Raw genomic sequence first — 26,913 nt, forward strand, 5'->3', positions numbered from 1 at the left:
GAAAAATACCACATGATCTCACTCATTTATGGATAATTAAGACCATTATAAACTGATAAGCAAAAATAGATACAGGGGGAGGGCAACATCGAACAGACTGTCAAACTACAGCAGGAAGGCCGGGGAGAATTGGGGGGTGGGTAAGAGATCAACCGAAGGACTTGTATGCATGCATATGAGCATCACCAATGGACACAAGACACTGGGGAGTATGGGAGGCTAGGGGAGGGTCAAGGGGAGAAAAAAAAAAAGGAGACACATATAATACTCTTTGTTTTTTTTGTTTGTTTGTTTTGGTTTTTTTTTCTTTTTTTTCTTTTTTTTTAATATATTTTTTATTGATTAAGATATTACATATGTGTCCTTGTCCCCACATTACCCTCTACCCCCCCCCCCCGCTCATGCCCTCACCCCCCCGTTGTCCATGTCCATTGATTAGGCCTATATGCTTGCATATAAGTCCTTTGGTTGATCTTTCCCCCTTACCCCCACCCTCCCCTACCTTCCCTCCAAGTCCCGACAGTCCAATCAATGCCTCTCCATCTCTGGATCAGTCCTTGTTCATCAGTTTATGTTGTTCGTTATATTCCACAAATGAGTGAGATCATGTGGTATTTATCTGCTCTCCAGTTCCATCCATGCTGTGGCAAATGGTAAGAGTTCCTTTTTCTTCTTCCTCTTCTTAAAGAATACCTTTCAGCATTTCATATAATGCTGGTTTGGTGGTGATGAACTCCTTTAGCTTTTTCTTATCCGTGAAGCTCTTTCTCTGACCTTCTATTCTGAATGATAGCTTTGCTGGGTAAAGTAATCTTGGTTGCAGGTTCTTGCTATTCATCACTTTGAATATTTCTTGCCAGTCTCTTCTGGCCTGCATGGTTTCTGTTGAGAAATCAGCTGACAGTCGTATGGGTACTCCCTTGTAGGTAACTGACTGTCTTTCTCTTGCTGCTTTTAAGATTCTCTCTTTATCTTTTGCTCTTGGCATTTTAATTATGATGTGTCTTGGTGTGGTCCTCTTTGGATTCCTTTTGTTTGGGGTTCTCTGTGCTTCCTGGACTTGTAAGTCTATTTCTTTCACCAGGTAGGGGAAGTTTTCTGTCATTATTTCTTCAAAAAGGTTTTCAATATCTTGCCCTCTCTCTCCTTCTGGTACCCCTATAATTCTGATGTTGGTACACTTGAAGTTGTCCCAGAGGTTCCTTACACTATCTTCATATTTTTGGAATCTCTTTTCTTTTTTCTTTTTCGGTTGGGTATTTTTTGTTTCTTTGTATTTCAAATCTTTGACTTGATTCTTGGGATCCTCTTGTCTGCTGCTGGATCTCTGTAAATTATTCTTTATTTCAGTCAGTGTATGCTTAATTTCTAGTTGGTCCTTTTTCATGTCCTCCATGGTCTCACTATACTTATTGAGGGATTCATTAAATTTATCGGCGGTTTCCATAAAATTCTTGAAAAACCTTATAAACGTGGCCTTGAACTCTATATCCAATCGTTGGCTTTCCTCCATTTCTGCCATTTGTGACCTGTTTCTTTGTCTCCGCATTTTGGCAGCTTCCCTGTGTTGATAGAGTGGCCCTGCGCGCCAGGTGTCCTGTAGGGCCCAGTAGCTCAGCCTCCCCAGTTACCTGGGGTGGACACTCTTGGTGCACTCTTGGTGCCTTGGTTGTTGTAGAATCACTGGGAGGAATTGACCTCCAGGCCAATTGGCTGTGAGAATCAGCTGTGTCTAAAGTGGGAGAACTTCTGTGCTGAAGACACCCTTCTGGGGCAAGACTTGCTTCAGTGGGGCTTTGGTGCTCACTGAGTCTGCTCCCTGAGTGTGTCCCTTATGGATCTGAGGAGTTGCAGTCTGGATGGTCCCCCTCTGACCACTGGGTACAGTGGCTCCTGGATCTAAGGAGGTGCTAATTCAGCCTCTGCCTTAGGCCACACAGCAGGAGCCACGAAGAGGCTCAGCTGTGAATCAATGCAAGCCGCTGCGGGGCCTTGGGCCTTCTCTTGGAAGTTCCGGGTCTGCCTGGCTCGGCTGCAGTTAGGTACATTCACATGCAAAAGCCTCTGCCGCAGCCTGGGTGGGGCGGGGTCTCAGGGAATCAAAGGGCGGATCAAGGACCTATGGCTGATTCTCCGCCCGGAGTCGCGGGTCTCAGTGACCCGCTAATTGCTGCAAGCACCTCTGAGGGAAAGCCGCTTTCAAGTTCGCCCGCTGCCGGACAGACCAGCTTCTCCCCGTATGAGTCCTGGGTCCCCAGAGACTTCCCGGAACCGGAGTTCAGAGCAGTCGGGAGCTTGTGATTCAAAAAGACAGCCGCGTCCTCAGGTGCCACCCCCTTTACTCGCGCACGCCCGCGCGAGCCGGCTGTACCTCTGCACTTGTACCTCTGCACTTCACCTCTGCAGCTCCTCTGGCTCTCAGCGTGCTTTTCTTTCCTTTTAGTTGTAGAATTTACACTCAGCCAGCCTTTCTGTTGTTCTGGATGATGTTTGCTCTGTCCTTTGCGGTAATTTTCAATTGTTGTGTGAGGCGACAATTTCCCGGTGTTTACCTATGCCGCCATCTTAGTTTCTCCCCTCTTTGTAATACTTTAAGCAATAAAACAATTTTAAAAAAAGAAAACAGTATGGTGTTTCCTCAAAAAATTAAAAATGAACTGCCATTTGACCCAATAATACCACTTTTAGGAATATATCCCAAGAAAACAGAAATACCAATTAGAAAGGATATATGCACCCCTGTGTTCATAGCAGCACAATTTACAATAGCTAAGATTTGGAAACAGCCTAAATGCCCATCAGCAGATGAGTGGATTAGAAAACTTTGGTACATCTACACAATGGAATACTATGCTGCTATAAAAAGAAGGAATTCTTACCATTTGCATGGATGGAACTGGAGAGCATTATGCTAAGTGAAATAAGCCAGTCAGTGAAAGAAAAATACCACATGAATCTCACTCATTTATGGATAATAAAGAACATTATAACCTGATAAACAAAAAGATAGATACAGAGGCAGAGAAGCATCAAACAGACTGTCAAATGACAGGGGGAAGGCTGGGAAGGGGTGGAGGATGCGGGGGTAAGAGATCAACCAAAGGACTTTTATGCATGCATATAATCATAACCAATGGACGCAAAACACTGGGAATGGGGAGAGGGCATGTGCTGGGGAGTAGGGAAGGCTGAGGGAAGGTCAACTGGGGGGAAAAAAGGAGACATATGTACTATTTGTAATACTTTAAACAATAAAAAAAGAAGAAAAATGATATTTGGAAAATCATGGTTTTTTATAACTACAGTTGATGGTGCAGGACATAAGTCATAGTAATTCATTATGAGAGTAAAGATACTGGAGTTCATTTACAGGGAAAGGGAGGGGGAGGGAGGGAGAGTAAGAGAGGGAGAGAGGGAGAGGGAGACAGAGAGAGAAAAAAATAGCCCGATTGGAATCCCAGTTATACTATTAACTTCCTTCACCACCCTGGGGGAAGTCCCTTAAATTCTGAGTCCCCATTGCTTCTCAGGTGAGAGGTAATCAAACTAACTACAGCCAGGGGTTTTATAATGATCAAATATAATATGGATGTTACAGTGGTTTTTAAATGGAAAAATGCAAAAAACAATCTACAGCATGAAGAGACCTCATATTGGACTGGCACAGGGTAAAGAGTAAAGCCAGAAAAGATACATTGGAGGGAATTACTACAAACTTATAAACTGTCAGACAAGGAATGGTAATAAGAGTCTTTATGCTGTAGAAACACGTAAAATAGAAAGAAATGGAAACATTACAGATTCTAAAGATCCTACTCAAATTGCATCAGGATCTACCTATATACTGCAGCATGTCTACCTCATAGAAAAATAGGCTGCCAGGTATTATACAGATGTTTGGATTCCTACAAAGGTAGTAGTAATGACCACGGTGTGCACTTGTTCTCATTGGATAGTAAAATCTAATTCCTCTGCAGCATGGTAGACATGACAGTATTCTGAGATTTATTATGATAATTCTCATTAAAACTTTGCCTCATAGTTGGACCCTAAAATCATTCAAAGATTGGCTCTGAAAAATAAGAAGTTATTCAAAACTAGCTTTAAGGTAAAACTATTTGAATAGATTATTACTGTTTAAAGAAGGGAAATTAGCATTTACTAATTGTCTTCTACATATGGGAGTTACGATGAGAGAGTCACTTCACATATATAATATCACTAAATCCTCAAAACACAAAAAGATAGGTATGTATATATAACTGTATGTCCATTTGTAGGGAAGAAACAGACTCAGCGGTTAAATAACTCACCTATATGACATGGACAGCCAAACCAAAATCTATCCAGTACTAAATATTCTGCTTTACCGTGTAACACTAGTTGCTTGAGCTTATTTAATAGGATAATTCTTAAAAGAAATTAAATCACCATCCAATAGATAACACTAGGTTCTCTGTTAAAAGCAATTTTCTCATTATAGTTTCCCTTGGGATCATTTATACAATTCCATAATATGTATGATAAGTAATATAGCACAACTAGCATTACAGTCCTTACCAATTCTCTCTTCCTATAATTCTAGTTATATAAGTTCTTCTTTAAAATATATTTATATTGATTTCAGAGAGGAAGGGAGAAGGAGAAAGAGAAAGAAACATCAATGATGAGAGAGAATCATTGATTGGCTGCCTCCTGCATGCCCCCTACTGGGGATCAAACCTGAAACCCAGGCATGTTCCCTTGACCGGTATCAAACCCAGGACCTTTGGTCCGCAGGCTGACGCTCTATCCACTGAGCCAAACCAGATAGGACTATATAAGTTCTAATAGCAGAGAGGAAAACAAAGTTTAGATAGCCCCAAAATATACTATGAGGAGGAGCTAAGAGGAAAGGACAAAAGATCCTCAGACTGACTGATTGCTTTCATTAATTTTACTTATGAAAAAAACCAACAACAGAAAATATAATTAAAGTTCAAACTATAATAGACTTGAAAACAAGAAGCAGGATGGTGGTGATGAAAGTAATCTTAAGGGTGTAGGAGAATAGGGCTGTAAAAATCCTTCCAAAAGGAAAAAATGGATAATGATGATTCCAATGGTGGCAGCAGTGGTAGAAACATTTACTGTGCACTTACTAAGGATTAAGCACTCTGTCAAGCTGTTTAGATGCACTAATTTAATACTCACAAAAGATAAAGGCCATTATTAACTCCTTAAATAAATTATAGAAACAAAAGAATTAAGTGACCTGATCAGGTTCTCAAAACTAGTAAGTGGTTGAGCCAGTATTCAAGTTAGGTCTGTTTACTTTGGAGCGCAAATTCATAAGCATTATTTAGACTATCTAAAGAACAGCAGATCTGTTCACAATTTTATTATAATCTCTGCACAGAAAATCAAGTCTTATATTGGCCATGAGTTTCTAGGTCTCTTACCTACTTCCCAATGGTATAATAAGTGAAAAATAGAAGCCTCTCAACAGTGGAAAAAGAACATAAAAGTTTTCTACTAAAATTTATCAGAATCTATACATTTAAATGTCTAAAATTTACTTTCCAAAATGTTAAATTGCTTGACTTATTAGAAAATGCTAACACAAACTTTGAAGGGAAAAATTAATGTCCATAATTACTGATGTTTTTCAACTCTGAAATAAGCTTGTTTTGTAATTAGTGGAGTTTCTTATCACATGCAGTAAGAATTAAAATGCTGGTTATTTAAAGCAAGGACTAAGATACTTTATGTTTCCAAAAGGACCTGTTAATAAATTAGTTCATTATGTAAGTAATTGACATAGATGAGTGTGTGTTTTCAGCCTATTACATTGACCTAATTGCAAACTAAAGGGAAGGAAAAAGATTATTTTGTGTCTTTTATATTATTATAAACTTGTCCTCATAAAATATAACAAATAAAGGTAAATTTACCTTATCATTTCATATTCTACTAGAGGCCCAGCGCACAAAATCATGTGGGTAGGGTCCCTAGGCCTAACCTCCTGCAATCAGGGCTATCTTCTGCCCGTTCACCAATCCCCAGGCTGAATGCAGCCTCCGCCGCCGGGCTGTCAGGCTGTTAGGATCACCAGCTCAACCCTGGCTACTCAGCTGCTCGGGGACTAAGGCCTGTGGGAAAGTGTGTGCCGGAGACTTCACCTCCATGTGTGTGTGCTGGGTCACCGCTGATGGAATGCACTGCCGCTACTGCCGCTGGGGCTGGGGATTGAGGCACTGACTGAAGCTGTGGGGCGCGCCCGCAACCTACCTGCCCCAGCATGAGTGGCCTCGAGCAGGCAGCGCAATCCATCAGCAGCCAGCCCAGCGCACACGCATCGAGGTGAAGTTGCCAGCACTTGCTTTCCCACAGGCCTGAGCCCCCATCAGCCGGGGATGAGCTGGTGATCCCAACGACCTGACAGTCAACCTAGTCCTCCCGCCACCCAACCCAATTCCCCCGTTCACCATTGCTGAATCATCGGAGCCTGCAGGCAGGGGAAGGGACCGAGAGGTGCTCAATGCACCTCATGATAACCGGTCATTTGGTCATCTTGGTCATCATGGACACTGACTTTTTATATATATAGATATGCCCTTAAATCACTCAATTTACCAGGTGTACCAGTTAATAATGGTGGATTTTGTAATCAAAGAAAACATGATAATTTCAAGAGAAACATCAAAAGTGCTTTATTCAAAGTAATGTCCATCGCTAGCTACACATTTCCCCATCTTTCAGGTAATTTGTGGATACCATCCCAATAGAACTTTTCTTGTTTTGAGGCAAACCATTCAGAGACCCAATTTTCCACTTCTCTGTACGTTCTGAAGTGCTGCTCAGAAAATGCATGTGCCATCGATTGTAACAAGTGGTAATCTGAAGGAGCAAGGTCTGGTAAATACAGCGGGTGGGTTAATGCTTCCCAGGAAAGATCTTGTAACGTGTCTTTGACTGGTTTTAAAGTGTGTGATGGTGCGTCATCATGAAGCAAAATTACTTTGCCGTGTCTTCTGGCCCATTCTGGTCATTTTATGATCAAAGCGTGGTTCAAATTGATTATTTGTTGTCGGTAGTGATCAGTATTAACAGTTTCACCTGGTTTTAGAAGCTCGTTATACACCACACCTTCCTGGTCCCACCAAACATAGAACACTGTCTTCTTTCCAAAACGATTTGGCCTTGCAGTCGATGTTGATGGTTGACCTGGATCAACCCATGATTCTGTGCATTTGGGATTCTCAAAATAAATCCACTTTTCATCACCAGTCACAATTGGATGCAAAAAAGACTTTCTTTCGTGCCGTTGAAGCAACATTTTACTGATGACTTTTCGGTTTGCCATTTGTCTTTTGTTCAGTTGATGTAGCGCCCGTTTTCTTCCTTTAAAATCTTTCCCATTGCTTGTAAATGATTGGAAATTGTTTGCTGAGCAACATTTAATCTTTCTGCAAGTTGTTATTTACTTTGACATGCATCTTCATCCAATAATGCTTGTTAATAGTTGGTCTTCAAACTTTTTCATTTGACCTGGACGTTCTTTATCTTTCATATCGAAATCATCACTTTTAAAGCATTTAAACCAGAGTTCACAAGTATCTTGAGATGGAGCATGTTCACCATAAGCTTCCTGAAGTATATGATAACTTTCAGCAGCACTTTTCTTCAACATAAAGTAATGAATTAAAACTTCCAGCAAATGCTCTTTTTTAGGTACAAAATTCAACATTTTTAAACGTAAAAATATCTATGATGTTAACACCTTCAGAAAATTTGACATATGAAGCTTTGAAGCTTGCTGTCAATACAACAAAATAGCATACATATCAAATCACATATATATCAAGATATGTGCAATTCCATCTATTGAAAAAAGTCCACATTATTAACCAGTACACCTGGTAAAACATGAAATAATATAAAGCATAAAATATAAATATAGCCTCCCTTGCTATTAAAAAATCAGAAAAATTACACATGCATTCAGATGTAGACTGCTAACTGACACATAAAACAGGAAGGATATAACTTTTAAAAATAAATAATAAATACTACTCATGTGAGTAAACCACTAAAAATTTTTGAGAAAAAAAAATGTCAAGGAGAAATCCCCTGTAGTTCATAAGGATCCACATCAATGCTGAAATCAGGAATGCAATCAATTTATTATTTGTCACATTAAATACTAAATATAACTGTTAGCAGAAAAATATCTAAAAAAAGTAAATTTAATGATTTTTAGTCAACAAACCATATATATCAATTGAAAGAAATTTAACATTAAGTCTTTCCTAGATTGTTTGTATGTCAGCTGATTTTCTTTCTAAGTCATGAAATAGATGCACATGAGCAAGATAAGGGCCCCTTAAGAGGAACATACAGTATTTAGGTACTTGTACTGACCGGCTCAGAATCACAGCAATAATCATCCCAGCTCTGTCTGAGGGGTTTCTTTGTTATCTGAAAGTAAGGCAGATTAGTTAGGTAGAAATAATAGTTATTACACTTTTCTAATAATCTCATAGTGTTCAGATGTCACTGATGCTATCCAAAAAAAGTTATTTTGTATAACAGCATAAAACAAGAAACAACCAGGTAAACATTACAATTCTGAGGGATCATATATTATTATAACCACTAGAGGCCCGGTGCACTGGAATTTTCATGCACTGGGAGGAGGGGTGTCCCTCAGCCTGGCCTGCCCCCTTCACAGTCCAGGGGCCCTCAGGGGATATCCTACTGATGGCTTAGGCCCACTCCCCACAGTTTGGCCTCCCTCTGCAGGAGGTGACCAGGCTGATCAGGGGAAGGCACCACTCCCATCACCTCGCCGCTGCTGCTCCCTCTGGCCTCCCTCTGCGGGAGGCAACCAGGCAAATCAGGGGAAGGCGCCGCCACCATTACCCTGCTGCTGCTGCCACTGCCAGCTACCGCAGCTGCCGGCCCTCCTCAGCCCTCGCAGCCACTGCAGCTTTGTCCGGAAGGACATCCGGAAGACATCCAATCTACCCAGTCTAATTAGCATATTACTCTTTTATTAGTATAGATACCTACTATTGTCCAGTGACTCTGAGATTTTTATTAACTGCTGAGTCTCATATTTATGAATACTGACCTAATGACAAGAATACATATGGCATGGCCACCGATTACAAAAAATCTGGAAGAACAGTAACTCTAAACTTCTCTAATATTAACAACTATCAGTTCATTTGTGGGCAATTACTACTTTTTAAAAATAAATATATTTAATTACCCAAATATAATGTAAATCGTTTAAACAGGGGAGGAGGTAAAATCAGAAGTCCCATCAATGCTTTTTGGAAAAAATACTACTTACGTCTATATATGACAAGTGCCTAGTATTATATCAGGAAGTGATATTTTTAATAATTTCATAGTTCTCAATATATCAATTCGAAGTTATTTCAATGTCACTTCAAAATTAAGAAATACCCGTTATACAGCAGGCTTTTTCTTCAGAAAAGTCTAAGATGTTTCTTTCATAACCCTAAATACATACTACAATCTTTCAGCCATTATCAAAGTGTCAATTTGCTTACAAAAACTTCATAAGGATTTTTTAATTACCATAAATGAATGTCTTTCCATAGATATTTTTGCCTCAAAAAATTAAAATAATAAGAAGGGGACATTGATGTACTATCATACCAATTCTATTAATGTTGGTCCTAGAATTTTTGCTAATATGAGAAATAATAAACTTAGTGAAATCAATGTAATGAAAAGTTTTGATAATTAGTATTTATTATGGAAGTTTGGGAATATGATGTAAGTTTCAAGGAAGATAGAAATTTTCTAAGTCACTCCTTTGATAGATTTCATATTGAGTGTTTAAACAGGATCATTCACTAAATTATGAAAATAATAATACCTTAAGGCAGTATTACAGTATCATGCAGAGAGGGGTATGTATTAGACCTCAAAACATGCAAATGAAATCTCAAGTTATCCCTTGCGAAGGTCAAGCATTAAGCATTGGTATCATTTAACAATATATACTAATATATATATATATATATTTTATTGACTTGCGAGAGAGAGAAGGAAGAAAAGAAAGAAACCTCGATTTGTTGGTCCACTTATTTTTTAATTCCTTGGTTGCTTCTAGTTTGCACCCTGACCAAAGATCGAACTGGAACCGGAAGCTTGGCATATGGGGATGATGCTCTAAACAACTAATCAACCTGGGCAGGGAAGCATTAGTATCATTTAACATGGGTGGTCTGTAAAAGGTAAATTACTTTTGAGACAATAAACCATTTTTCTAACATGGAGATACCTATAAATAGTTTATTTTCTTAAAGAGTCTCAAAAAATGCAAAAGGCACACATATAACTAATCTTTTAAAACTCATGAGAGTAATAATTTTTAAATTTGAGAACTGCATCACACAAATTTTTAGATTGCATGTTTGGAAATACTAGTTAATATCCATTACCAGATTTGGAAAACAAAGTACTAAAAAAAAAAAAGAAAGAAAAGAAAAGAAAACTGTTACTAAGAGCTAAAATTTAATAATGCCCTACATTTGAAAATGCTTTTCATTAATGCTTACCTGATTAAGATAATGATATTCTTCTGGTTGTTTAAGATGGAATGCTAATCTCTCTTCTTCACTTGCTCCTGCCAGGAGGTAATAGAATACATGATAGTTCCTGTTGGAAACAAAGAAGCATGGTTTTATAATGAATATGATCTATGGTTATCATTTAACTGGGAAAAAAGCAAACATTAATTACTAAAATGTTTCAGCTTTGCTTCATTTTTAATACAAAGGTGATAAGCTCAATATTTAAGTACTATAAAATAAAATAATGTTTTGGATGTTGAATTCAAAGCAGCGGGGTGAAGGCAAGAATATGGCAAAGTTATAACCTCTGAAAATTCTCTCCTTCATAAACCAATTAGAATACTTAGCAAATTTGTCAAAAATCAACATTTTAGAACTCTGGAAATTAACAGGTTTACAGCAATCCAGGAAGTGTTTATATAAGAGAAACGGCTGAATCTCAGTAAAACCGGTAAGCTTTGTGGCCTTTTAACTTGTCCTATTCAACCTGCTGCTTACCAGATCTATGGTAGCCTTCAAAACCAACAGTTTACAATCCTGGTCAACACTGAAGCCTGGCAGTCTCCAAAGGAGAGCCTGGTTCCATAAGAAATATCATTATCAGAACTGTCTGGAAGAACCCATATTCAAAATTGTCCTTATTTGACCTGACCCAAAGTAAACCAAGTGTGCAAATCTTTTCCCCAGGGGCATTTTTAGAAAAGAATTATAGGTAAATTTTTAATATGTTATTGTCTGAAGCAGTGGATTAAATGTTGGCGCAAAAAATAGACTAACCAAAAACTTTAAGGAAAACTCTGCGAATCTCCACCCAGTCTTTGAAAAGCTCCAATATATTGCTGAGAATCTAGATGACCATGCACATACATAAAACTGTGCACATGCCCAGGGCTACATGCCAGCTCTGCAAATACCAGAAGAGGTACTAAGCTCTCACTTCTGGTTAATCTTAATGGTCTGCACAAGCAGAAAGTAAAGGTGAAGGCAAAATTATAAAATGCCTATCTGATTGTGAAAGGCATGTCAAACTTACTATTTCCAAGCATTTAAGGAAATCTCTTTTTAATCATTAGGTAACCAAGCAGATATACTTCAATGCCCATACTTGAAAAAGAATACAGACCTCACGAAGTTAGCTCAGAAAAGTCAAGAAACAAACAGCAGGAACAAAAACAACAACCACAAATCCTGGGATGGGGAGAATTTCATATCTAGAGCTGCCACATGATTATTTCAAATGTCAAAATTTCAAAAAAAAAAATATGAGGGCATCCAAAGAAACAAAAAGGCATAGCACATACAAAAAAACATACATATATATCAATAGTAACTGTCCCTGAGGGATCTCAGGCATTACTTATTAGACAACAGTTTTAAATATGTCCAAAAAACTAAAGGAAACTATGTTTAAAAGAACTAAAGGAAAATATGAGAATAATATCTCATCAAATGGACTATCAATAAATACACAGAACTTACCATAAATGTCAAAAAGGAATCTTAAAGTTGAAAAACATAGTTTAATTATAAAAATTTAAATTAAAAAAAAAAACTAGAGGTCAATATCAGATCTGAACAGACAAGAAGAATGAATCAGTGAACTTGAAAACAGGTCAACTGAGAATAGTCTAAGAAACAAAAAGAGAAATGAAGAAAACTGAACAGAGTCTCAGAGTTCTGTGGGACACCATTATACAGACAACAACACTAGCATAATGTAGAGTACCAAGATATGGACAATGCAAGTTCAAAACAAAAAGAGAAAAAAGTGCAGAAAGAATATTTAAAAAAATAATGACAAAGAACTCCCCAAATTTGGTGAATAATATTCTGTTCATCAAAGAAACTCAAAAAATTCCAGGTGGTGGAAGGGGAATTGAGATCCAAACCTAGACAAATCAAGACTGTTGAAAGAGAAAGACAAAATTTTCTTTTTTGTAATATTTCAACTCCAGTTGATGTTCAATATTGCTTTATATTAGTTTCAGGTATATAGCATAGTGATTAGACATTTATATAATTTATAGTGATCCCCCTAATAAGTCTAGTACCCACCGACCACCATACATAGCTATTAAAATATTAACCATATTCCCTATGCCATACTTGACATACCCGTGATTATATTTTAACTACCAATTTGTACTTCTTAATTCCTTCACCTGTTTCACCCAGCCACCAATCCCATTTCCATCTGGCAACCATCATTTTGTTCTCTGTATCTATGAGTCTGTTTCTGTTTTGTGTGTTCATTTCATTTTTTAGATTCCACATATAAGTGAAATCACATGGTATTTGTCTTTCTCACTGACTTATTTCACTAAGCATAATACCTTCTAGGTCCATCCATGTGGTCAAGCACAAAAGGTAAGATTTCATTCTTTTTATGACTAAGTAATAATATTCCATTGTATATATGTACCACCTCTTATTTATCTACTCATCTACTGATGGACACTAAGGTTGCTTCCATATCTTGGTTATTGTAAATAATGCTACAATGAACATGGGAGTGCATATATCTTTTCAAATTAGTATTTTGGATTTCATCAGATAAATACCCAAAAGTGGAATTGCTGGGTCATATGTTGAGTCTATTCTTAATTTTTTGAGGAACCTCCATACTGCTTTCACTGTGGCTGCACCAATTTGCAATCCTACTAACAATGCTTGACGGTACCCTTTTCTCCACATCTTTGCCAACTCTTGTTCTTTGTTGCTTTGTTGAAAAAAGCTATTCTGATAGGTGTGAGGTAATACATCATTGTGATTATAATGTTCATTGCTCTGATGATTAGTGATGTTGAGCATCTTTTCATGTTTATTGGCCATCTGTATGTCTCATTTTAAAAAATGTCTATTCAAAAAAAAAGATAAAAAATGTCTATTTAGGTCCTCTACCCATTTTTCACTGGATTGTTTGTTTTTTGGTGTTCAGTTGCATGAGATCCTTATATATTTTGGACATTCAGATGTATCACTGGTGAATATAATCTCCCATTCAGTAGGCTGTATTTTCATTTTGTTCATGATTTCCTTCGATGCGCAAAAACTCTTTAGTCTGATGTGGCCCCATTAGTTTATTTTCTCTTGTTTCCCTTGCCCAAGGAGACACATCTCAAAAAAAAATATTACCAAGAGAAATGTCAAAAAGTGTACTGCCTATGTTTTCTTCTAGGAGTTCTATGATTTCAAGTCTTACATTTAAGTCTCTAATTCATTTTAAGTTTGGTGTATGTTGTACGGTGATTCAGTTTCATTCTTTTGCATGTACCTGTCCAGTTTTCCCAATACAATTTATCTAATGGACTGTGTTTACACAATTGTATGTTCTTGCCTCCTTTGTCATATATTTATTAACCACATAAGCGTGGGTTTATTTCTGGTCTCTTTATTCTGTCCCATCGATCTGCGTGTCCATTTTTACGCCAGCACCATACCATTTTAATAACATCATCTTGTAGTATAGTTTGATATCAGGTAGCATAACACCTCCAATTTTGTTCTTCTTTCTCAGATTGCTGTGGCTGTCTGGGGACTTCGGTGGTACCACTTAAATTTCAGGATTATTTGCTCTAATTATGTGAAAAAAATGCTGGGTGGGTTTTTTGATAGGAATTGAATAAAATCTATAAAATTCTTTGGGTAGTATGGACATTTTAACAATGTTCATTCTTCCTAACAATTCGCACAATATGCTTCCATTTATCTATAATACTGTCAATTTCTTTCTTCAACATCTTATAATTTTCAGAGTACACGTTTTTTACCACCTTGGTTAAATTTTTTCGTGTTTTTTGATGCAATTATAAATGAAATTGTTTTCTTAATTTCTCTAAGAGTTCATTACTGATATATACACATACACCCAAATTCTGAATATTAATTATTTTATCCTACTACATTACACTAAATTCATTTATCACTTCTAATTGTTTATTGATGGGTCCTCTATGTATTATAGTATCATGTCATCTGCAAAAAGTGATAGTTTTACATCTTCCTTTCCAGTTTAAATGCATTTTATTTTTATTATCTGACTGCTATGACTAGGACTTCCAGTATTATGTTGAATAAAAGTGGTGAAAGTGGCTGGGCCAGCATGGCTCTATGGTTGAGCATTGACTTATGAACCAGTAGGTCACAGTTGCATTCCCGGTTAGGGCACATGCCCAGGTTGTGGGCTCAATCACGTATGGGGCGTGCAGGAGGCAGCCGATTAATGACTCCTCTCTCATCATTGATGTTTCTATTTCTCCCTCTCCTTTCCTATCTGAAATCAATAAATATATATATATTTAATAGTGGTGAAAGTGGACATCCTTATCTTATTCTTGATCTTAATGAGAATAATGTAACCTGTTGGTTTGTGATATACTGCCTTTATAATGTTGAGATATGTCCCTTCTACTCCCACTTTGTTGAGAATTTCTTTTTTTCATAAATGATGGATTTTATTGAATGCTTTGTCTCCATCTATTGATATGATATGATTTTTATCCTTCAATTTGTTATAAGGTGTATCACGTTAACTGGTTTGCAGATATTGAACTGATTTTGCCCGCCAGGAATAAATCCCACTTGATCGTGATGTATAATATTTTTAAAATATAGCTGACTTCAGTTTGGTAATATTTTATTGAGAATTTTTGCATCTATGTTCATCAGATATTGGCCTATAATTTTTTTTTTGTAATGTCTTTGTCTGATTTTGGAATCAGGGTAATGCTGGCCTCATGAACTAAGCCTGAGAGTCTTCCCTCCTCTTGAATTTTTTTGATCACTTGAGGAAGATTGGTGTTAATTCTTCTTTGAATGTTTGGTGAAATTCTGTGAAGCCATCCATTCCAAAACTTTTGTTTGTTGGAAGTTTTTTGATTACTGATTCGAATACATTAGTAGTAACTAATGTGTTCAGATTCTTCTGATTCTTCTGGATTCAATCTTGGAAAACTATGTTTCTAGAAATTTATTTCTTCCAAATTGTCCAAAATTTTTGGCATATATAATTGTTCATAGTATTTTCTTATAATCCTTTGTACTTCTGTCATGTCATTGTCACTTCTCCCCTTTCATTTCTGATTTATTTGGGTCTTCTCTCTTTTTCTTTTGATGTATCTGGTTAAGGGTTTATCAATCTTGTTTATCTCGAAAAGAACCCATTCTCAGTTTCACTTTACGTATATTTTTTCAACCTTCACCTGAGATCATTTTCATTTAATTTTAGAAAGAAAGAAAGAAAGAAGAAAGAAAGAAAGAAAGAAAGAAAGAAAGAAAGAAAGAAAGAAAGAAAGAAAGAAAGAAAGAAAGAAAAGAGAGAGAGAGAGAGAGAGAGAGAGAGAGAGAGAGAGAGAGAGGAAGGAAGGAAGGAAGGAAGGAAGGAAGGAAGGAAGGAAGGAAGGAAGGAAGGAAGGAAGGAAGGAAGGAAGGAAGGAAGGAAGGAAGGAAGGGAGGGAGGGTGATAGGGGAGAGGAAGGGGGAGGGAAGGGAGGAGAGAGAGGGAGAGAGAGGGGGAGAGGAGAGAGAGAGAGAAAGCCATCAACTGGTTGCCGATCATACGCACCCCAACCAAAGATCAAACCTACAACCTAGGTATGTGCCTTGAACAGGAATTGAACCCACAACCTTTCGGTGTATGGGATAACACTCCCACCAACTGAGCCACACTAGCCAGGGCTCTTAGTTTTATTTTAGACTCTATTTTGTTTATTTCTACACTAATCTTTATTATTTCCTTTCTACTCACTTTGAACATTATTGTTCTTTTTTTTTTTTTCCTTTAGGTGTAAAGTTAGACTGTTTGTTTGAGACTCTTTTTTCTTGAAGTAGGCCTTACTGCTATGCATTTCCCTTAGGACTGCTTTCGCTGTTTCCTACAGATTTTTGGTTGTAGCATTTTCATTTTCATTTGTCTCAAGGTATCTTTTGATTTCTCCCTTGATTTCATTGTTAACCCATTCATTATTTAGTAGCATTTTATTTAACCTCCATGTGTCTGTGTATTTTTCAGGTTTTTTTCCCCATGTATTTGATTTCTAACTTTATATTATTGTGGTCAGAGAAAATACTTGATATGATTCAAATCTTCTTAAATTTATTGAGACTAGTTTTGTGTTCTAACGTGGTATATCGTGAAAAATGTTACTTTGTGTAACTGAAAAAAAAGTATATTCTGCTGACTTGGGGTAAAATGCTCTTAAAATATCAATTAAATCCTTTTGGTCTAATGTGTCATTTAAGGCTATGATTTCCTTGTTGACTTTGTATGAAGGATCTATCCAATGATGTCAATGGGGTGTTAAAGTCCCATACTGTGACTGTATTACTGTGAATTTCTCCTTTTATGTCTGTCTCCATTAGCTTTATATATTTAGGTCAGTGATGGCGAACCTATGACATGCGTGTCAGAGGTGACACGGAAACTCATTTTTTTTGGTTGATTTTTCTTTGTTAAATGGCATTTAAATATGCAAAATAAATATCAAAAATATAAATCTTTGTTTTACTATGGTTGCAAATATAAAAAAATTTCTATATGTGACACGGCACCAGAGTTAAGTTAAGGTTTTTCAAAATGCTGACACGCCGAGCTCAAAAGGTTCGCCATCACTGATTTAGGTGCATAAATGTTTACAAGGGTTATATCCTCTTGTTGAATGGATCCCTTTACCATTATGAAATGTCCTTCTTATATCCTATTATAGCCTTTGATTTAAAAAAATGTTTTATAGATTTCAGAGAGGAAAGGAGAGGGAGAGAGAGAGAGAAACATCAATGATGAGAGAGAATCATTGATCGGCTGCCTCCTGCATGCCCCACACTGGGAGTCAAGCCCACAATCCGGGCACGTGCCCTGACTGGGAATCGAACCATGACCTCCTGGTTCATTAGTCGATGCTCAACCACTGAGCCATTCCGGCTGGGCTATAGCCTTTGTTTTAAGGTCTACTTTGTCTGATATAAGTATTGGTACCCCAACTTCTTTTTATTTCCATTTTCATGAAATATTCTTGTCCATCCCTTTTTGCCAGTCTCTGTGTGTGTGTCTTACAATCTGGAATAGGTCTCTTGTAGATGGCATATGTATGGGTCTTGTTTTCTTATCCTGGCTACTCTATATCTTTTTTTTATTATTGATTTTGGAAACATAGGAAAGGAATGGGGAAGAGGGAGGGAGGGAACTAGGAAGGGAGGGGTGAGGAGTAAGAAAGAGAAGGAGAAGGAGAAGGAGAAGGAGAAGGAGAAGGAGAAGGAGAAGGAGAAGGAGAAGGAGAAGGAGAAGGAGAAGGAGAAGGAGAGAGAGAGAGAGAGAGAGAGACATCAATTTGTTGTTCCACTTATGTATGCATTCATTAGTTGATTCTTTTATGTGCCTTGACTAGAGATCAAACACAACTATGGCATACTGGGTTGATTTCAGAGAGGAAAATCTAACCAACTGATCTACCTGGTCAGGGCCTACTCTATGTCTTTTGATTAGAAAATTTAATCCATTTATTTTTAAAGTCATTATTAAAACGTATGCAGTACTGCCAATTTGTTATTTATGTTTGTGTTCTTTTTTCCCCTTTTTCTTAAAGAAGTCCCTTTATTGTTTCTTTTAATGCTGGCTTAATTGTGGTAAATGCCTTAACTTTTTCTTTTCTTTCTCCTTCAATTTTAAATAACTTTTCTGGGTAAAGTAGTCTTGGTTGTAGGTCCTTGTTTTCATTACTTTGAATATTTCAGGCAAATCCCTTCAGTACTGCAAAGTTCTGTTGAGAAATCAGCTGACAATCTATGACAGCTACCTTTAGGCAACAAACTGCTTTTCTCTAGATTCTTTTAAGATTCTCTATTAGTCTTTAATATTTGATATTTTAGCCAGTTATCTGCCACGCGTCCAAAACGAAAACCATCCCCACCCGTCACGATATTCTCAATTTAATTAAAAAAAAAAACAATTTGCAATGAATATTATAAAAATATATATATATTACTCACAATTCAGGTGTTCTTGAAAGTTTTCAGCTGAAAATTCCCACAAAAAATAATTTTAAAGTTGGTCAGGGCTGCCACGTAGGGATAACATTTTTTTTTTATAGATGCACGTGGCAAGTGGGGAAGGTCTGCCACATGTGTCTACAAACGCTTATGGCATACAATGGGTTAATTATGATGTGTCTCAGTGTCCGTCTTTTTGGGTTCATCTTGTTTGGGATTCTCTATGCTTCTTGGACTTGTGTTTTTTATTTTTATTTACTTATTCATTTTTATTGATTCTAAAGGGAGAAACATTTATGAGAGAGAGATACATTGATCAGCTGCCTCCTGTACATGCCCCAACCGGGGATTGAACCCACAACCCAGGCATGTGCAGTGACCAGGAATCAAACTCATGATCTTCCATTGCAAAGGACAATGATCCAACCTACTGAGCCATACTGGCCAGGGCATGGACTTGTGTGTTTATATCCTTCATCAAGTGAGAAAAGTTATCCATAATTATTTCTTCAAATAAGTTCTCAATCTATTGCTCCCTCTCTCTTATCCTTCTGGAACCACTATGATGTGAATTTTGTTACACGTGATATTCTTCCAGACATCCCAGAAGTACCTTAAACTATCCTCATTTTTTTATCCCTTTCTTTTTGCTGTTCCAATTGGGTGTTTTCTGCTACCTTGACCTAGTCTTCCAAATCAGTGAGTTGATCATCTGCTTCATCTAATCTGCTACTGATTTCTTCTAGTGCATTCCTTACTTCAGTTATTGTATTCTTCATTTCTGACTGATTCATTTTCATGGTTTCTATCTCATTTTTATGCTTACTATCTCTTTGTTTAGAATCCTTATAACCAGGATTTTGAACTCTGCATTTGGTAGATTGCTTGCCTCCATTTCATTTAGTTCTTTTTTCTGAAGTTTTCTCCTGTTCTGTCATTTCTCTGACTCCCTATTTGGCTGCTTCTCTGGTTTTTTTTTTTATGTATTAGGTAGATCTGCTATAAAAGATAAAATTTTTCACTGAAACATCAGAGAACTGCCTAGAATATAAGAACAGAATATAATATAAGATTTTCAACTGATTTCTCATTGAAAGCCATGATGGAAGGATAAATTCAAAGCACTGAAAGGAAAAACCTGGGGATCAAGAATTATATATCCAGAAAAACAAACGACTGAAGTATCCCTCAATAGATCATTGGATAAAGAAAATGTGGTACAGCCCTAGCTGGTTTGGTTCAGTGGATAGAGCGTCAGCCAGCAACTGAAAGGTCCCAGGTTCAATTCTGGTCAAGGGCACATGCATGGGTTCTGGGCTCAATCCCCAGTGTGGAGCATACAGGAGTCAGCCAATCAATGATTCCCTCTCATCATTGATATTTCTATCTCTCTCTCCCTCTCCCTTCCTCTCTGAAATCAATAAAAACATATTTAAAAAAAGAAGAAGATGTGGTACATATATACTATGGAATACTACTCAGCCCTAAGAAAAGAAATACAGAGTCAAGATTGAAAATCCCTACTCCAGAGAAACCAATATGGCAGCATATGTAAACACCGGAAATTGCTGCCTCTCACAACCACTTCAAAAATACAACTAAAAGACAAAACGGACATCATCCAAAACCACAGGAAGGCTGGCTGAGTGGAAATTCTACAACTAGAAAGAAAGAGAAAAGCACACTGAGACTCAGAAGAGGTGCGGTAGTAAAGTGCAGAGGTACGGAGGCGCACGTGGAAAGGGCTGGCAACTGAGGACTCAGTTGTCTTTTTCAATCAGGAGGGAGTCTCAAGCTCCCGACTACTCTGAACTCCAGTTCCGGGCAAGTCTCTGGGGATCCAGACTCATACAGGGAGGAACTGGACTGTCTGGAATCATTCAGAACTTGAGGGCGGCTTTCTCTCAGAGGTGCTTGCAACGATTACCGGGACACTGAGACATGGGACCTCTTAGGGTAAGACTAAGGAGCAGCCATAGCTGTTTGCTCCGCCCTGTTGATTCCCTGAGACCCCACCCCACCCAAGTTGTGCGCAGAGGCTTTTGTATATGAAAGGCCTGGCCCTTTGCAATCTAAAATTACTTAACAAACTGCAGCTGGCTCAGAGAGACCCAGAACTTCCAAAAGAAGGCCATAGGCCCCACAGCAGCTTCCATTGCTTCACAGCTGGGCCTCATCTGGGAACCTCCAAATCCCAAACAAAGAAGAGGAATCTGCAGATCTCTCTGTAGCTCCTGCTGGGTAGCCTCAGGCAGAGGCTAAATTAGCACCTCCTTAGAGATCCAAGAGCCAGTGTACCCAGTGGTCAGAGTAGGACCATCCAGATTACAACTCCTCAAATCCATAAGGGACACACTCAGGGGGCAGACTCAGTGAGCACCAAAGCCCCACTGAAGCAAGTATTGCCCCAGAAGGGTGTCTCCAGCACAGAAGTTCTCCCACCATAGACACATCTGATTCTCACAGCCAATTGGCCTGGAGGTCAATTCCTCCCAGTGATATCAACTACAATCAAGGCTTAACTACAAAAAGACTGTGCACAAAGCCCACAAGGGGGTGCACCAAGACTATCCACCTCAGGTAATTGGGGAGGCTGAGCCACTGGGCCATATAGGACACCTAGCACAGAAAGCCACTCTACCAACACAGGGAAGCATAAAAAAAGGAGAGACCAAGAAACAGGTCACAAATGACAGAAATGGAGGAAAGCAAACTACTGGATATAGAGTTCAAAACCAAACTTCTAAGGTTTTTCAAGAATTTTCTAGAAACCGCTGATAAATTTAGTGAGACCCTCAAGAAATCTAGTGAGACCGCCAATAAATTTAGTGAGACCCTCAAGAAATCTAGTGAGACCCTCTAGGTTACGAAAAAGAAATTAAGCATACACTGACTGAAATAAAGAATATTATACAGACTCCCAACAGCAGACCAGAGGATCGCAAGAATCAAGTCAAAAGATTTGAAATACGAAGAAGCAAAAATCACCCAACCGGAAAAACAAAATGAAAAAAGAATCCAAAAATATGAAGATAGTGAAAGGAGTCTCTGGGACAACTTCAAGCGAACCAACATCCGAATTACAGGGGTGCCAGAAGAGAGAGAGCAAGATATTGAAAACCTATTTGAAGAAATAATGACAGAAAACTTCCCCTACCTGGTCAAATCAATCCCCTACCTTGTAAATCAATCATAGACTTACAAGTCCAGGAAGCGCAGAGAACCCCAAACAAAAGGAATCCAAAGAGGACCACACCAAGACACATCATAATTAAAATGCCAAGAGCAAAAGACAAAGAGAGAATCTTAAAAGCAGCAAAAGAAAAACAGTCAGTTACCTACAAGGGAGTACCCATACGACTGTCAGCTGATTTCTCAACAGAAACCTTGCAGGCCAGAAGGGAGTGGCAAGAAATATTCAAAGTGATGAATACCAAGAACCTACAACCAAGATTACTTTATCCAGCAAAGCTCTCATTCAGAATTGAAGGTCAGATAAAGAGCTTCACAGATAAGAAAAAGCTAAAGGAGTTCATCACCACCAAACCATTATTGTATGAAATGCTGAAAGGTATCCTTTAAGAAGAGGAAGAAGAAGAAAAAGGTAAAGATACAAATTATGAACAACAAATACACATCTATCAACAAGTGGATCTAAAAATCAAGTGAATAAATAATCTGATGAACAGAATAAACTGGTGAATATAATAGAATCAGGGGCATAGAAAGTGAGTGGACTGACTATTGGGGGGGGAAGGGGTGTGGGGGTGCAGGAAGAGACTGGACAAAAATCATGCACCTATGGATGAGGACGGGGGGGGGGGGTTAGGGCGGGGGGGGTGGGAACCGGGTGGAGGGGAGCTATGGGGGGGAAAAAAGAGGAACAACTGTAATAATCTGAACAATAAAGATTTAATTTTTTAAAAAAAAGAAAAAAAATCGCTACTCTATACTAAAGTAAAGAGAAAAAAAAGAAAAAGAAATACAGCCATTTATGACAATGTGGATGGATCTTGAGAATATCATGGCAAGCAAAAAAAGCCAGACAGAAAAAGTCAAAAACCATATGATTTCACTCATATATGGAATATAAAACTAAAAGCAACAACTGAACAAACAAGACAAATGAACAAACAAAAACTCATAGACACAAAAAACAATATGGTGGTTATTGGAGAGAAAGGGGGATAGACGACAGTGAAGGATAGAGGGGGTCATATATGATGACAGAAGGAGACTTGACTTTGGGTAGTGGACACACAATGCAATATGCAGATGATGTATCAAAGAGTTGTACAATTTAAACCTATATAATTTAGTTACCAACGTCACTAATAAATTTAATACAAATAAAATTTTTAAAAAATAAAAGAGAAATTAAGACATTCCCAGATGAACAAAACCAAAGAAGCTTCATAGCTAGCAGATGGGCCCTACAAGAAATGGTTAATGGGAGTTTTTTATGGCTGAAATGAAAGGTAACTAAAGATTCAGTTAAGCATTTAAAAATGTAACTAATAAAGGTAAGACATAGGTAAATATAAAAGACAGCATAAATGTATATTTTTGTTTGTAACACTGTTTTTCCTCATTAAAGTTAAGGACTTCTACAAAGAACAATAATTACAAATTTTTATTGCTGTGTCTATCTATAGTAATAAAAGCCTAGGTGGTCCCGCACCGTTGTGCAACACCCTCACGTCATCACAAGATGGCCGCCACAAGATGGCCAGCAGAGGAGAGCAGTTGGGGGCAAACAGGCCAGCAGGGAAGGGCAGTTGGGGGCGATCGGGCTGGAGGGGGAGGGCAGTTGTGGGCGATCGGGCTGGCAGGGGAAGGCAGTTGAGGGCCATCGGGCCGGCAGAAGAGGGCACTTGGGGGCCATCAGGTCAGCAGGGGAGGGCAGTTGGGGGCCATCAGGCTGGCAGGGGAGGGTATTTGGGGACTATCGGGCCAACAGGGGAGCAGTTAGGCATCAATCAGGCCAGCAGGGGAGCAGTTAGGGGGCAATCAGGCTGGCAGGCGGAAGCAGTTAGGGGCAATCAGGCAGGCAGGCAGGCAAGCGGTTAGGAGCCAGCAGTTCCAGATTGTGAGAGGGATGTCCCAGATTGGAGAGGGTGCAGGCCAGGCTGAGGGACACAGCCTGCCCTCATACACAAATTTCGTGCACCGGGCCTCTAGTTATCTATAATAATCTATAATCTATAATAATAAAAGTATAATATGCTAATTAGATCGGACAGCCGAACAACCTTCCAGATGTCCTTCTGGACAACGTTCAGGATAAAGCCAGGGCTGCGAGGGCCCATCACCGAGCCCTGGCCAGGTGGGCAGGGCCTCACTCTGCACAGCATTGATCATAGAGCCCTGGCAGGGTGGGCATGGCGGGCAGGGCCTCCCTATGGGCAGCGATCAATGGCGGAGTCCAGGCCGGGTGAGGAGGGCCTCCGACACAGAGCCTCAGCAGGGTGGGCAGAGCCTTTCTGTGGGCGGTGATCAATGGCGGAGCCCAGGCCAAGTGGGCTGGGCCTCCCCATGGGCAGCAATGAATGGCAGAGCCCCAGCCCAGTGGGAAAGACCTCTCTCTGCCCTGCGGTTGATCGCAGAGCCCCGGCAGGGTCTCCCTGTGGGCGGCAATCTATGGCGGAGCCCAGGCCGGGTGGGAAGGGCCTCCCTCTGCTCTGAAATTGATTGCAGAGCCCCAGCAGGGTGGGCAGGGCCTCCATCTGTGCAGCATAGACCACAGAGCCTGAGTAGGGTGGGCAGGGCCTCCCTCTATGCTGGCTTCCATCAATTGCAGAGCCCCAGCGGGGTGGGCAGGGCCTCCCTCTGCAGGGCATCGATCTGGGGGCCCTGTGATTCATCGCCCCACAGAGGGAGGCCCAGGTCATCGGCCAGCAACACTGTGGCGGGTGGGTGGAGCCGGCCAGCTAACTCCTCACAGAGGGAGGCCCAGGCCAGCCAAGCCATGGCACCCCATGCCTTTTGTCCGCAGAGGGAGGCGACCAGTAGCGGAGTGGGGGCAGCGCCACACAGATGGCAAGCAGTGGCAGCCTTGGGGGTGGGGCCAGCTGCCGGCAGCCAGGGGAAGAAAAGCCCCAATAGGCCCCTTCCCCTGCCAGCACCGCCCCCAATCGCCCCCCCACTTCTGACCCTGGCAGGAGGGAGGAGGTAGCCTAAATCCACCTGTCCCTCCCCCGGCCTGCGTCGACAACAGAATATGTCTGAAGACCAACTATTGTCACAATGTACCTCTGAAGCCAAAAGAAGCTAGCAGCATCAACACAATGCATCTTAAGACCAGCTATTGGCACAACGTACCTCTGCAGCCAAAAAAAAAACCAGCGTCATCAACAGAATATTTCTGAAGATCAACTATTGGCACAACGTACCTCTAAAGCCGAAAGAAAGCTGCAGTGTCGATGGAATATGTCTGAAGACCAACTATTGGCACAACATACTCTGAAGCCAAGAGAAGCCGGCGTCATCAGCACAATGTATCTGAAGACCAACTATTGGCACAACGTACCGCTGCAGCCGAAAGAAAGCAGCGTCATCAACAGAAAATGTCTAAAGACCAACTATTGGCACAACATATCTCTGAAGCCGAGAGAAGCTGGTGTTGTCAACACAATGTATCTGAAGACCAACTATTGGCCCAACATACCCCTGCAGCCAAAAGAAAGCAGCAGCAGCGACAGAATATGTCTGAACACCAACTATTGGCACAATATATCTCTGAAGCTGAAAGAAGCCAGCGTCGTAGACAGAATATGTCTGAAGAACAGTATTGACAAGTACTACCAATACTGGTAGGAACTGCCTTCACAGTGAAAATGAAGTAAATGAGGATGCAATTATCGAACATAGTTGTGGAAGAATGACTATTACATGTCCATTTTGCCTATCACTAAATTTCTCTGATGAAAAACCATCTGATGGAAAATTTACTCAATGTTGTAGCAAAGGTAAAGTCTGTCCAAATAATATACATTTTCCAGGATACTCAGCATATTTTAAGAAATTAATGATAAATGAAGATTCTGACAGTAAAAATTTCATGGAAAATATTCGTTCGATAAATAGTTCTTGTGCTTCAATGGGTGCAAATATTGCATCACCATCAGGATATGGGCCATACTGTTTTAGAATACATGGACAACTTTTCACCGTACTGGAACTTTACATCCTTCGGATGGTGTTTCTCGAAAGTTTGATCAACTCTATATTTTAGATACGGCCAAAGCAACGAGTAAAACATTAGCAATGCCAGAAAACCAAGGTTGCTTGGAAAAACTCATGATCAACATCAACAACCTCATGCATGAAATAAACGAATTAACAAAATCATACAAGATGCTACATGAGGTAAAAAAGGAAGCCAAATCTGAAGCAGCAGCGAAAGGTATTGCTCCCATAGAAGTAACAATGGTGATTAAATGTGATCATAATAATGATCTGGGTAGATATAATTCTCCCTGTGTAACCGAGGTTGCCATCATATTCAGAAACGAAGATGGAGAGCCTCCTTTTGAAAGGGACTTGCTCATTTATTGTAAACCAGACACTAATAATCTGAATGCCACTGAAATGAAAAAAATCAGTATCCTGTTTCCTATATTAGATGCAATGACATATCCTATTCTTTTTCCACATGGTGAAAATGGCTGGGGGACGGATATTGCATTAAGACTCAGAGATGACAGTGATACTAGATGAAATGTAAGAACACAAGTCACACAAATGCAGTATTATGGATTTCATCTCTCCATCCAGAACATGTTCAATCCTATTTTAAATGCAGGAAAATTAACTCAACAGTATATTGTCGATTCATATTCAAAAATGGAAGCCAATCAGATAACTTTCATTACAGCAAACCAATCTAAGTTGAGAGTTGAAAAATATAGTGGTTTGATGGATTATATCACATCTAAATCTGAAAATGACAATGTGCCGATTGGTAAAATGATAATGCTTACATCATCTTTTGAGGGTAGTTCCAGAAATATGCAGCGGCAATATCAGGATGCTATGACAACTGTAACAAAGTATGGCAAGCCCGATTTATTCATAACCATGACACGCAACCCCAAATGGGCAGATACTACAAACAATTTACAACGCTGGCAAAAAGTTGAAAATAGATCTAACTTGGTAGCCAGAGTTTTTAATATTAAGCTGAATGCTCTTTTAAATGATATATGTAAATTCCATTTATTTGGCAAAGTAATAGCTAAAATTCATGTCACTGAATTTCAGAAATATGGACTGCCTCAAGCTCACATATTATTGATATTAGATATTAGATAGTGAATCCAAATTACGAACAGAA

At 39.2% G+C, this 26,913-nt stretch overlaps 1 protein-coding gene across 19 annotated transcripts in view; it reads right to left on the reverse strand.

Annotated features, from left to right (window-relative positions):
* Window positions 1–26,913, reverse strand: part of MYO9A (myosin IXA) — a 445,773-nt gene that overhangs the window by 306,871 nt on the left and 111,989 nt on the right. For all 19 annotated transcript variants that reach the window (XM_036347868.1, XM_036347858.1, XM_036347886.1 and 16 more), the window contains exons 5-6: window positions 10,581–10,680; window positions 8,404–8,460 (exon numbers count right to left, since the gene is read on the reverse strand). In XM_036347868.1, the coding sequence (XP_036203761.1) occupies window positions 8,404–8,460; window positions 10,581–10,680 (157 nt within the window). The remainder of the gene's footprint in view (window positions 1–8,403; window positions 8,461–10,580; window positions 10,681–26,913) is intronic.

Source organism: Myotis myotis, unplaced genomic scaffold, assembly GCF_014108235.1.
Source record: "Myotis myotis isolate mMyoMyo1 unplaced genomic scaffold, mMyoMyo1.p scaffold_m19_p_1, whole genome shotgun sequence".
NCBI lineage: Eukaryota > Metazoa > Chordata > Mammalia > Chiroptera > Vespertilionidae > Myotis > Myotis myotis.